At 42.4% G+C, this 13,295-nt stretch overlaps 1 protein-coding gene across 5 annotated transcripts in view; it reads left to right on the plus strand.

Moving 5' to 3' along the window:
- GIMAP8 (GTPase, IMAP family member 8) overlaps positions 1–13,295 on the plus strand; it is a 35,615-nt gene that overhangs the window by 859 nt on the left and 21,461 nt on the right. The window contains exons 1-2 of one of the 5 annotated variants that reach the window (XM_074036346.1): positions 253–330; positions 2,638–2,816. The exons of 2 other annotated variants lie outside the window; for them this stretch is intronic. In XM_074036346.1, the coding sequence (XP_073892447.1) occupies positions 2,806–2,816 (11 nt within the window). In that variant the 5' untranslated portion in view covers positions 253–330; positions 2,638–2,805. Of the gene's footprint in view, positions 1–252; positions 331–2,637; positions 2,817–9,063; positions 9,161–13,295 lie in introns of those variants that run through there. 2 more of the 5 variants (XM_045388130.3, XM_065542783.2) reach the window with 2 other exon arrangements.

Here is a 13,295-nt window from a genome sequence, read left to right on the forward strand (position 1 = left end):
TCCCTTCCTCTTGATGGTTGCCCTGCTGGGCTGGGCCTAAGGTCTCCCCCACGCTGGGCTCTGGAGCCATCTCCGACCACCCTGCTCTATAAGTGGGAACTGTGACTAGATGTGGGATGAATCCTCGCATGGCTGGACGCTGTGCTCAGATGCCTGAGTCCACATTTGCCTTGGGCTGTTTCCTGAGAAGGAGGCGGAGGCTGCCTTTACAGTCTTCAGTGAATTACAGGAAGAACGCTCTCTTTTTCTCTCAGTTGCTCTGCTGGGGCCTCCAGAGTGGCCTGGGAGATTGAGCAGAGGGAAACGTGGGCTGGCAGAGCGCGAGGGAGGGTGAGTTTGGGTTCCTTTTTGTCCTTAAGTGCACTTTCTACATGCTGGGCTGAAGGGCTACCAGCTGGGAAGCTGTATGTGTGGTAGGAGTGTGCATGTGTGCGTGCTTGTGTGTGTGCGTGTGTGTGTAGGTCTTGACATCATGTGGAGCTGCAGGCAGGAGTCCAGCAAAGATTCATCGGTTTGGTCATACTCTGCTGGGGAACCATGCAAGGCTGTGCCGCCTAATTGGGAAAGAAATTTCTTTCTTCTTCAGGTCTGTGGGAGGCCTCTGCTTCCTTCAGCTTGCTGTTTACTCACTAGTGTCTTTTTTTCTTACATTAATTTGCAGAGACATCTCACTTCACTTGCATATATATATACACACACACACACACAATTTAAGTCACTTCCCTTTTACTATTCAAAGTGACATCTCTTTTGTCTGCTTCTCAGTTCTTTTTTTTTTTTTTTGCTTTGAGACGGAGTCTCGCTCTGTCGCCCAGGGTGGAGTGCAGTGGTGTGATCTCAGCTCACTGCAACCTCTGCCTTCCAGATTTCAAGCAATTCTCCTGCTTCAGCCTCCCAAGTAGCTGGAACTACGGGCACCCACCACCATGCCCGGCTAATTTTTGTACTTTTAATAAATATGGGGTTTCATCATGTTGACTAGGCTGGTCTCAAATTCCTGATCTCAAGGGATCTGCCCGCCTTGGCCTCCGAAAGTGTTGGGATTACAGGAGTGAGCCACTGTGCTCGGCCTTCCTCTCAGTTCTAAAAACTGTTTTTCTTCTTTTCTTCACATTTCTGTCTCTCCTGTGATCGACCATTCATTTAACACCACGTATTGAGCATATACTACATGCCAGGCACAATGTTAGGGCCTGGGGACACAGAACAAAACAGGCATGTTTGGAGTTTTGGCATATGCCATTATGGAGCTTTGTACCAGGGGTAGTACAGAGAAAATTTAGAAATTTAAAAATAAAATTAATAAATAATTATAAAATAATAAATAATATCAGATAGAATCAATGTTATTTAGAAAATTGAGGACAGACAGGAGATACAGATAGGGCATTAGCGTGAAAGCTTCTCTCCATAGGGTGTATCTGGGTGAAAGATGATCTTAGAAGACCCTGGTGCTGATTAGGTTTGAACCCACCAGAAGTATTTTTCCCCTGGTGGATGGTTCTGCGGTTCTGAGGTGTTTGAGGCTGTGGTGGGCTCTGCCTCGTGCCGTGCAGCCATCCAGATGATTCCAGAGAGAGGCCTCTGTCAAGGCCCTCATGGGCTTCGCCTCGCCCTTTTTGAAAGTGAGCTGTGCCACTGCCTTTACTACCTCCCTGGGTCATTCCCTGCAGTGCGGCCTCTTCCCTGAGTGCCACAGACCCCATTTTTTGAAAAGGTATGAACCACCAAATCACTGCACAGAAAAAGGGCTAAAGGACTTTCCCACTCTTCACTGTCTTTGGCGTATCTGCTGCATTTTGCTTGTTTTTCAAGTCAATAACCATCAACCCGGAAACAAGTATTTATCAGATACTTTCTCTATGTTGTAGATATGGTGGTGAGAAAAACAGAGCAAGTCCTTATTCTCACGGAACTCACCTCTAGTGGTGGGAGACTAAAAAGCATTAAGCAAGTAAATGCAGATGTGAAGGGTGGCAGTAGTGGGTGCTGGGTATGGGGCGGGGGTGCAGCTGCGGCACAGAGGAGTCACGACTCTTATGGTGGCAGTAGTGGGTGCTGGGTATGGGGAGGGTACCAGTGGGGCACAGAGGGGTGGACGGCTCTTAGAGTGGCAGTGGTGAGTGATGGGTATGGGGCGGGGGTGTCAGTGGGGCACAGAGGCACGGACAGCTCTTAGGGTGGCAGTGGTGGGTGCTGGGTATGTGGAGGGGGTACCAGTGGGGCACAGAGGGGTGGACAGCTCTTAGGGTGGCAGTGGTGGGTGATGGGTATGGGGCGGGGGTGTCAGTGGGGCACAGAGGCATGGACAGCTCTTTAATAGCAGATGGAGGATGGAGATGGTCTCCTGTACCAAGGGGACAGTGTGGTAGAGACCTAAGGGAAGTGCACGTGTCTGCAAGGGAGAATGCCCCAGTTCAGATGAACAGCAAGCATGTTTGAAGAATAGCGCCGGCTGACATGACTGCGGCAGACAAAGTGAGGGGAAGGGAGTGGGAAATGAGGTCAGAGGGCAGCTGGGCGCAAGACAGGGTCTCGTGACCACTATAAAGGCTTTGTCTTTTACTTTGAATGAGTGAAGAGCCATTGGAGGGTTTTGGAATGAAGCGTGACATCACCTGTCTCTTGTTTTAACAGGAGAGGAGAACTGTGGCTATTCATGGACATTAGACAGCAGGAGAAGGGTGGAAACAGGGGAGCAGTGTTAATATTACTGCAGAAGTCCAAAGAAGAGCTGATGACAAGTTCAATCTGGAAAAGTCAGGGAAGGCTTGACATGGAGCCTCAGAGTCCTTGGACTAAGCGATGGAGAATGGGTAGGAACGTTCCAGGCAGACAGGAGGATGGGGTGCAGGCAAGGGTGTGCTGGACCATCTGAGAAGCTGTAGCTAAGGTGGCAGCGGAGGGATGGGGCCTTGATTGTGGAAGGTACCACAGTAACAGGCTGCACATTCTTTAAGAGCCTACAGGAACACCTACAAAAGTTTTACTGAGCCAAAAAGTAAATCTCAACCAATGACAAAGAGTTTATACAGACATTGTTCTCTGGTCACATTGCAGCATTTGAAATAAGTAAAAAGGTAGCCTATGTCTCAATACATTTTGAAATTTAGTAGTCACTTCTTTTACCTTTGGGTCAAAAAGAAATCATAATTGAAATTAGAACATATTTAAAACTGGTCAACAAAAAAGAATGGAGGGAAAGACAACAAAGAATAGAGGGAAAGACAACAACAAAGCTATAAATGCAATGCAATGGCATTCAGCATTTCAACAGGACTTAAAGAAATTGACAGCTGATTTTAAAAGTCCTATATCAGATTAAAAAGCTGAGAGGAGCCAAGACAGTTTCGAATAATAGCAAGGTGTTGGGAGTTGCTCAATCAGTTAACTAAGACTTATTTTAAAGTTATACTAAAGTTATACTAATTAAGTAATATTGGCATTTGGTAATGAAGGCATTCTGGTTCAGGAATACACTAAGAGTCCAGTGGACGAAACAGAGAACCTAGGGATAGAACTGTGGACCTACGGGCACTTGGCATCTGATAGAATTATTGGAGAAAGCATGGACTATTCAGTAAATGCTGCTGGGAAGCTTGGCTCTTCATGTGGGATCATTTAGGAATGCTCAGTTTTAACTAAAGGTGGCTTAACCAGAGCTTGTTAAACATAAATGCTCATGAGAATAACCTAGGTCTTGTTAAATTATAGATTCTGATTCAGTACATCTGGGGCGGGGTCTGATTCTGCAGTTCTAATGAGATCCCAGTTCTTGGCGATGTTGCTACTCTGTGAATTGCACTTTGATTAACAAGCTCTTAAATCATTAGAATATTAAGTGCTCATTTAACAAAGGGTTGGTCTCTGGGATGTTCTGGGAGCTCAATGATAGCAGCAGAAATCCAGGTGCCTTTTATCTTTGTGTTTGGTGGTGCAATGTTGACTTTTTGTTTTAATATTTGTGACCTTATTGCCCCATACTATCTGCCACAATCCCAGATATCACACTTCAATCCCATGCAAGAAGAAGGGGGAGGAGATGACAACAGGAGCTGTCTACTTGAGTCTGTCTCTATCACCAAGGAAATAGTACTAATATTTCCAGAATTTCCAAGCAGACTTTCATGTAACTATCATCTGGTAGAGCTGGGTCACATAGACAACCCTAGTTAGAAGGGAAGCTGGGAGAGAGAGTGTATTAGTTTCCTACTGCTGCTGTAACAAATTGCCACAAACTTAGTGGCTAAAAGCCCACCAATTTATTTTACAGTTCTGGAGGTCAAAAGTCCTGAAATCAAGGTTTTCTGGGCAGGAATGTGGTCCTTCTGCAGGTTCTATGGAATACTCCATTTCCTCGCCTTTTCCACCTTCTAGAAGCCACCTGCATCCCCTTGACTCCTGGTGCCTGCTCCTTCCTCCATCTTTAAAGCTAGCAATGTGGCATCTTTAAGTCCCTCTGTCTCTGTGACCTCTGCCTCTGTCCTCACATCTCCTTCTCACTCTGACTTTCCTGTATCCCTGTTATAAGGACCCTCCTACAGACCACTGAGCCCACCTGGATGATCCAAGATTATCTGTCTCGAAATTCTTAATAACATTGGCAAAGTCCCTTTTTCCATGTAAAGTAACACAGCCACAGATTCTGGGAATTAGCACATGGACACCTTGGTGACCATTCTGTCTACAACAGAGAGTACTCAGATCCCCCTCCCCAACATTTATAGTGGGTGATGTGTAAAAGAGAAGGGGGTTAGTTTGTTTGGCCAATCAACAGTGTCATTTTGTTCAAGATGGAAAAAGGATAAAATTAGTTGCCTACCTCATACTATACACAAAAACAAATTCCAGAGAGATTAAAGTTCTAAATTGAGTAAGAAATATTTAGAAGAAAGTAAAGAATATCTCTTTGATATCATGATAAAAACAGAATTTTTATTTATTTTTTTATTATTTATTTATTTATTTATTTATTATTATTATACTTTAAGTTCTAGGGTACATGTGCATAACGTGCAGGTTTGTTACATATGTATACTTGTGCCATGTTGCTGTGCTGCACCCATCAACTCGTCAGCACCCAACTACTCGTCATTTACATCAGGTATAACTCCCAATGCAATCCCTCCCCCCTCCCCCCTCCCCATAATAGGCCCCAGTGTGTGATGTCCCCCTTCCCGAGTCCAAGTGATCTCATTGTTCAGTTCCCACCTATGAGTGAGAACATGCAGTGTTTGGTTTTCTGTTCTTGTGATAGTTTGCTAAGAATGATGGTTTCTAGCTGCATCCATGTCCCTACAAAGGACACAAACTCATCCTTTTTTATGGCTGCATAGTATTCCATGGTGTATATGTGCCACATTTTCTTAATCCAGTCTGTCACTGATGGACATTTGGGTTGATTCCAAGTCTTTGCTATTGTGAATAGTGCCACAATAAACATACGTGTGCATGTGTCTTTATAGCAGCATGATTTATAATCCTTTGGGTATATCCCCAGTAATGGGATGGCTGGGTCATATGGTACATCTAGTTCTAGATCCTTGAGGAATCGCCATACTGTTTTCCATAATGGTTGAACTAGTTTACAATCCCACCAACAGTGTAAAAGTGTTCCTATTTCTCCACATCCTCTCCAGCACCTGTTGTTTCCTGACTTTTTAATGATTGCCATTCTAACTGGTGTGAGATGGTATCTCATTGTGGTTTTGATTTGCATTTCTCTGATGGCCAGTGATGATGAGCATTTTTTCATGTGTCTGTTGGCTGTATGAATGTCTTCTTTTGAGAAATGTCTGTTCATATCCTTTGCCCACTTTTTGATGGGGTTGTTTGTTTTTTTCTTGTAAATTTGTTTGAGTTCTTTGTAGGTTCTGGATATTAGCCCTTTGTTAGATGAGTAGATTGCAAAAATTTTCTCCCATTCTGTAGGTTGCCTGTTCACTCTGATGGTAGTTTCTTTTGCTGTGCAGAAGCTTTTTAGTTTAATTAGATCCCATTTGTCAATTTTGGTTTTTGCTGCCGTTGCTTTTGGTGTTTTAGACATGAAGTCTTTGCCCATGCCTATGTCCTGAATGGTACTACCTAGGTTTTCCTCTAGGGTTTTTATGGTATTAGGTCTAACATTTAAGTCTCTAATCCATCTTGAATTAATTTTCGTATAAGGAGTAAGTAAAGGATCCAGTTTCAGCTTTCTACTTATGGCTAGCCAATTTTCCCAGCACCATTTATTAAATAGGGAATCCTTTTCCCATTTCTTGTTTCTCTCAGGTTTGTCAAAGATCAGATGGCTGTAGATGTGTGGTATTATTTCTGAGGACTCTGTTCTGTTCCATTGGTCTATATCTCTGTTTTGGTACCAGTACCATGCTGTTTTGGTTACTGTAGCCTTGTAGTATAGTTTGAAGTCAGGTAGTGTGATGCCTCCAGCTTTGTTCTTTTGACTTAGGATTGTCTTGGAGATGCGGGGTCTTTTTTGGTTCCATATGAACTTTAAAGCAGTTCTTTCCAATTCTGTGAAGAAACTCATTGGTAGCTTGATGGGGATGGCATTGAATCTATAAATCACCTTGGGCAGTATGGCCATTTTCACGATATTTATTCTTCCTATCCATGAGCATGGTATGTTCTTCCATTTGTTTGCGTCTTCTTTTATTTCACTGAGTAGTGGTTTGTAGTTCTCCTTTAAGAGGTCCTTTACATCCCTTGTAAGTTGGATTCCTAGGTATTTTATTGTCTTTGAAACAATTGTGAATGGAAGTTCATTCATGATTTGGCTCTCTGTTTGTCTGTTACTGGTGTATAAGAATGCTTGTGATTTTTGCACATTAATTTTGTATCCTGAGACTTTGCTGAAGTTGCTTATCAGCTTAAGGAGATTTTGGGCTGAGACAATGGGGTTTTCTAAATATACAATCATGTCATCTGCAAAGAGGGACAATTTGACTTCTTCTTTTCCTAACTGAATACCCTTGATTTCTTTCTCTTGCCTGATTGCCCTAGCCAGAACTTCCAACACTATGTTGAATAGGAGTGGTGAGAGAGGGCATCCCTGTCTTGTGCCAGTTTTCAAAGGGAATTTTTCCAGTTTTTGCCCATTCAGTATGATATTGGCTGTGGGTTTGTCATAAATAGCTCTTATTATTTTGAGGTACGTTCCATCAATACCGAATTTATTGAGCGTTTTTAGCATGAAGGGCTGTTGAATTTTGTCAAAAGCCTTTTCTGCATCTATTGAGATAATCATGTGGTTCTTGTCTTTGGTTCTGTTTATATGCTGCATTATGTTTATTGATTTGTGAATGTTGAACCAGCCTTGCATCCCAGGGATGAAGCCCACTTGATCATGGTGGATAAGCTTTTTGATGTGCTGCTGAATCCAGTTTGCCAGTATTTTATTGAGGATTTTTGCATCGATGTTCATCAGGGATATTGGTCTAAAATTCTCTTTTTTTGTTGTGTCTCTGCCAGGCTTTGGTATCAGGATGATGTTGGCCTCGTAAAATGAGTTAGGGAGGATTCCCTCTTTTTCTATTGATTGGAATAGTTTCAGAAGGAATGGTACCAGCTCCTCCTTGTACCTCTGGTAGAAATCAGCTGTGAATCCATCTGGTCCTGGACTTTTTTTGGTTGGTAGGCTATTAATTATTGCCTCAATTTCAGAGCCTGCTATTGGTCTATTCAGGGATTCAACTTCTTCCTGGTTTAGTAAAAACAGAATTTTTAAAGAAAAAAATGCACAATGCGCTGAGACCAGCTCGGTCGTGGAGACCCCAACCCAGTGGTGCGAGAGGAATGAAGACACAGACACAGAAATAGAGTGCAGAGTGGGATCAGGGGGCTGGCGGCCTTCACAGCTGAGAGTCTCAAACAGTGTTTCACCCACCTATTTATTGACAGTAAGCCCGTCGTTTCTGCAGTTTATAGATTAACTAAAAGTATTCTTTACGGAGAACAAAGGGACAGGTTCTGGCTTGTTATGTGCAGCAGGAACATGTCCTTAAGGCACAGATCACTCATGCCATTGTTTGTGGTTTAAGAATGCCTTGATTTTCTGCCCTGGGTGGGCCAGGTGTTCCTTGCCCTCATTCTGGTAAACCAGCAATCTCCAGCATGTGTGTCATAGCCATCATTAGCATGTCACAGTGCTGCAGAGATCTTGTTTATGGCCAGTTTCTCATGGCCTATTTATGGCTAGGCTTGGGGCCTGTTCCCAGCAACAATGCTTAAATTATGAAACAAAGGGTTGATAAGAGTAGATTAAAATTTAGTGTTTTTGTGTGTATGACAAAAGACATATTTAGAAACCTAAAAATAGGCCACAGACTGTGAAAAGATCTATGAAATGTGTAGAATCAACAAAGGTTTAGTAACCAGAACATATACATCATTTCTACAAATCAATAAATTATACAAATACCCATAGGGACAAGTGGGAAAATAATATTAACTAAAAATTCACAGAAGGGCCAGCCCAAATAGCCAACAAGCACATGAAAAAATGTAAAATGTAAATTCTGACAGCTGAAAACATTTGTGAAATACTGTTTTACCCCTATCAGATTGGTAAGATCTTGAAGATCTGATGAGATTAAGGTCTGAAGAGATGCAGACACCCTGAGGCCCAAGTCCCAGCAAGTCCCACAGGCTCTACCTTGCTCATGGGCAGTTCTTTGAGCTGCACTCGGCCACTCTCCACTCCAGCTGCACTGCCTTCCTTGCTCCTTCCCCAACAGGCCCTGGCCTTTGAACTTGCTGCTCCCTCTGCCTGCAACACTCTTTCCTCAGAGAGCCACATGCCTGGTTCCTTCAACTCCTCACCATTTCTGTCTTGCTCAGATGTAAGGCACTGAGCACTTTAGCACATTTCCCATGTGTGTTAGCCAGGGTTCTCTAGAGAAACAGAATGAATGGTGTGTGTGTGTGTGTGTGTGTGTGTGTGTGTGTGTGTGTGTGTAAGATATTTATTTGAGGAATTGGCCTACATGATTGTGGAGACTTGGTGAGACCAAAATCTGATGGGGGAGGCTGGTAGGCTGGAGACTCAGGAAAGAATTGCTGTTTAGGTCCAAAGGCAGCCTGCTGTAGAACCAGGAAGAGCCAATGTGGCAGATGAAGTCCAAAGGCCATCTGCTAAATGATTCCTTCTTGCTTGGGGCAGGTAAGCCTTTTATTCTAATCAGGTCTTCAACTGATTGGATGAGGCCCACCCCCACTAGTGAGGGCAATCTACTTTACCCAGAGTCCACTGATTTTTAATGTAAATCTTATCCCAAAACACCCTCACAGAAACATTCGGAATAATGTTTGACTAACTATCTAGGCTCCATAACCCAGACGAATTGACTCATAAAATTAACCAGCACACGTCCTTACCTTATCCACCTGGAATCCATACACTTCTCCTTAAACTACACTTAATCTCCCAATTAAAGACAATAACAAGGTCATAAATCCATCTAACAGGATACAACTGTCCTGCATACAACTGATATGCACTAATTCCTTCTCCAGAAAAAGAAATAAAGTTCTTTTATCCTTCTCTTTGATATCCTATAACTTAAGTACTATGATGTAAAGTTAACCATACTTAAATATTATAATGTAAAATCAATACGTCTTATGTTACATGTTAAAGAGATAAGAGAGGGAAGAAAACAAATATATTTGACACACATACATTCATTACAAAATAAGGAGGAAATACTCACAAGAATTATAATCCTCATTTCTGTAACTGGTCATGTGGTCATAACTGGTTTTGATAATTACCTCCTTTTCCTACCCATGCTGTTTTCCTTTTACCATCATCAGTGAGCTCAGCTGGTTGTGGTTTTTTATCTGGGGAGGTGGAGGCTGACCCAGACCTTTATTCCTTACAAATCTGAGTTATTAGTAGCCCTGCCTGGATTGGGTTGTTGTAATTTTCCATTGACTTTAATCATAGGATGTGGCAATACTAAGAGATGCTCTAAGGGATTTCTTGTATTCCATATTCTTTCTTACCTCCATTGTAGAGTAGTAGTCCAATTTCCCCTTGGTAGTAAGGATCAATCACCCCCCCAATACCAAAACTCCCTTCTTGGCCTGTTGATTTAGAGGAATGAGGAGCCCAAAGTGGCCAGGTGGCATTCTTAACTTCCAGTTCAATGGAGTCATTGTGGTATCTCCAAGTGGAAGCATTTCTTCTTTTGGAACTAAGACCTTTAGACCAGCATAAAGCCTTGAGGATGGGAAGCAAAAATGTTACTAGTGGGTCACTAGGAGTAATAGCAAGTGGTACCACTCCCGTTTCTACCCCTTGATTCCTGGACCCATGAATCTTGGCTATGGGAGAAATAGCATCATATATTGGATGCTGATTCAGAGCATGTAGAGCCTCCTGGAGAATCTTGCCCCAGTCCTACAAGGTGGTATTGTCATGTAACTGGTGCTATAACTGAATCTTCAGAAGGCCATTCCACTTTTCTATCAATTCAGCTCCTTCAGGATGGCAGGGAACGTGGTAAGACCAGTGAATTCCATGAACATGGGCTCATTGCCTCACTTTATTTGCTGTGAAGTGAGTTCCTTGGAGTGAGTTCCTGTGAAGTAAGCCTGTATGGAAAACTGTAACAATAGGTAAAGTTTTATGTAAGCCCAAGGATGGTAGTTTTGGCAAAAGCATTGTATGCAGGGAAGGCAAATCCATATTCAGAGTAAGTGTCTATTTTGATAAGAACAAAACACTCCCTCTTTCATGTTTGAAGTGGTCCAATGAAATCAATCTGCCGTAGGTAGCTTGCTGATAACCCTGGGGAATGGTGCCATATCAGGGACTTGGTGTTAGCCTCTGCTGCTAGTAGATTGGGTACTCAGTGGTGGCCATAGCCAGATTGGCCTTAGTGAATGGAAGACCATGTTGCTGGGCCCATGTATAATCTTCACCTCTGCCAGCATGGCCACTTTGTTTATGAGCATATTGGATGATGTCAGGGGTGGCTGGGGGAAGAGGCTGACTGCTATCCACAGAATGGGTCATTTTATCAATTTGATGATTATTTTAATAAAATCTTCCTCTGCTGAAATCACCCTTTGGTAAGCATTCATATGGGACTAAATGTCTTCATGTTTTCTTCATGTTTTTCACTCATTCCAAGAGGTCTATCCACATACTTCTTCCCCAGACTTTCTTGTTACCAATTTTCTAATCATGTTTCTTCAAGGTCCCTGACCATTCAGCCAAACCATTGGCCACAGTCCATGAATTGGTATATAATTGTATCTTGCCATATCTCCTTTCAAACAGAATGAACAACCAGGTACACTGCTTAAAGTTCTGCCCATTGGGAGGATTTTCCTTGACTACTGTCCTTCAGAAATGTCCCAGATTGGTGCTATAGTGATGAAGCTGTCCACTTTGGGTAGTGCCTGCATATTGTGCAGGACTATCTGTAAACTAGCTCTGAATTTTCTCTTCCTCTGTCAATTCATTGTAGGAAACTCCCCTATGAGGTCGTGAGTTCAGATTGGGAGAGATAAGGCAGTGTAGCAGGAGTAGGGATCATGGGCAGTTGGGCTACTTTTTCATGTAACTTGTGCCTTTAGGGCCTAGTTAGGTCCAGTCTCATATATACCACTTCCAGCTGATGATGGAGTCCTTCCGTGCACACCCAACTTTACTATATACTTTACTATATACTCATGCCAACTTGGTGGCCCATGGTTAAGTGTTCAGTGTCTACTAAGGCCCAGTGGCAGGCCAAAAGTTGTTTCCCAAAAGGTGACTAGTTATTCATAGACGATAACAGGGCCTTGCTCCAAAATCTTTAGGGTTTATACTGTGAGTTATCTATAAGGGCCTGCCAAAGGCTCCACACAATAACCCATATTGGCTACTGATACCTTAAGCACCATTGGAGCTAATAAATTATATGCTCAAATCATATCAGGATAATGCTGACATAACAGATGGTCTAGCTTGGAGAATTCTCCATGTGTTGATAAGAAGAAAGTGCGTTGGAGGAAATGTTCTGTAAACATCTGTTGAGTCCACATGATCTGCAGTGTAGATTAAGTCCTATGTTTCTTTGTTAATTTCCTATCTAGATTATCTGTCCAATGTTGAAACTGGGGTATTGAAGTCTCTACCTATTATTGTATTGGGGTCTATCTCTCTCTGTAGCCCTAACAATATTTGCTTGACATTTCTGTATTAGGTGCACAAATATAGTCATTATACTGTCTTGCTCAATTGATCTATCATAATATAATCTTCTTTGTGTCTTTATGTTTTTGATTTAAAGTCTGTTTTGTCTGATTTAAGTATAGCTACTCCTGCATGTTTTTGGTTTCTGTTTGGGTGGGATATCTTTTTTTTTAATCCCTTCACTCTCATTCTATGTGTTTTACAGAGGAAGTGAATTTCTTGTAAGCAGCATATAGTTAGGTCTTGTTTTATATTCCATTCAGCCAGTCTATACCTTTAAATTGGTGAATTTAAACCATTTACATTTAAGGTTGTTACTGATAGATGAACTTACTCCTGTCATTTTGTTGTTTTTGGATTGTTTTATATATCCATTGTGTCTCACGTGTCTATGTGAAGACAGTCCATGAACAGGCTTTGTGTGAGCAACAAGGCTGTTTATTTCACCCGGGTAAAGGTGGGCTGAGTCCAAAAAAGGAGTCAGCAAACGATGGTGGGATTATCATTAGTTCTTATAGGTTTTGGGATAGGTGGTGGAGTTAGGAGCAACGTTTTATGGCCAAGGGGTGGATCTCACGATGTACATTCTCAAGGGTGGGGAGAATTACAAAGAACCTTCTTAAGGTGGGGAAAACTATAAAGAAACTTCTTAAGGTTGGGGGAGATTACAAAGTACATTGATCAGTTAGGGTGAGGCAGAAATAAATCACAATGGGGAAATGTCATCAGTTAAGGCTATTTTCACTTCTTTTGTGGATCTTCAGTTACTTCAGGCCATCTGGATGTATACGTGCAGGTCACAGGGGATATGATGGCTTAGCTTGGGCTCAGAGGCCTGACATACCTGCCTTTTTATATTAATAAGAAAAATAACATAAAATGGTATTGAAGTGTTGGGGCAGCAAAAATTTTTTGGAGTGGTATGGAGAGATAATGGGCGACATTTCTCAGGGCTGCTTCGAGCGGGATTAGGGGTGATGTAGGAACCTAGAGTGGGAGAGATTAAGCTGAAGGAAGATTTTGTGGTAAGGGGTGATATTGTGGGGTTGTTAGAAGAATCATTTGTCATATAGAATGATTGGTGATGGCCTGGATATGGTTTTGGATG

This window comes from Macaca fascicularis, chromosome 3, assembly GCF_037993035.2.
Source record: "Macaca fascicularis isolate 582-1 chromosome 3, T2T-MFA8v1.1".
NCBI lineage: Eukaryota > Metazoa > Chordata > Mammalia > Primates > Cercopithecidae > Macaca > Macaca fascicularis.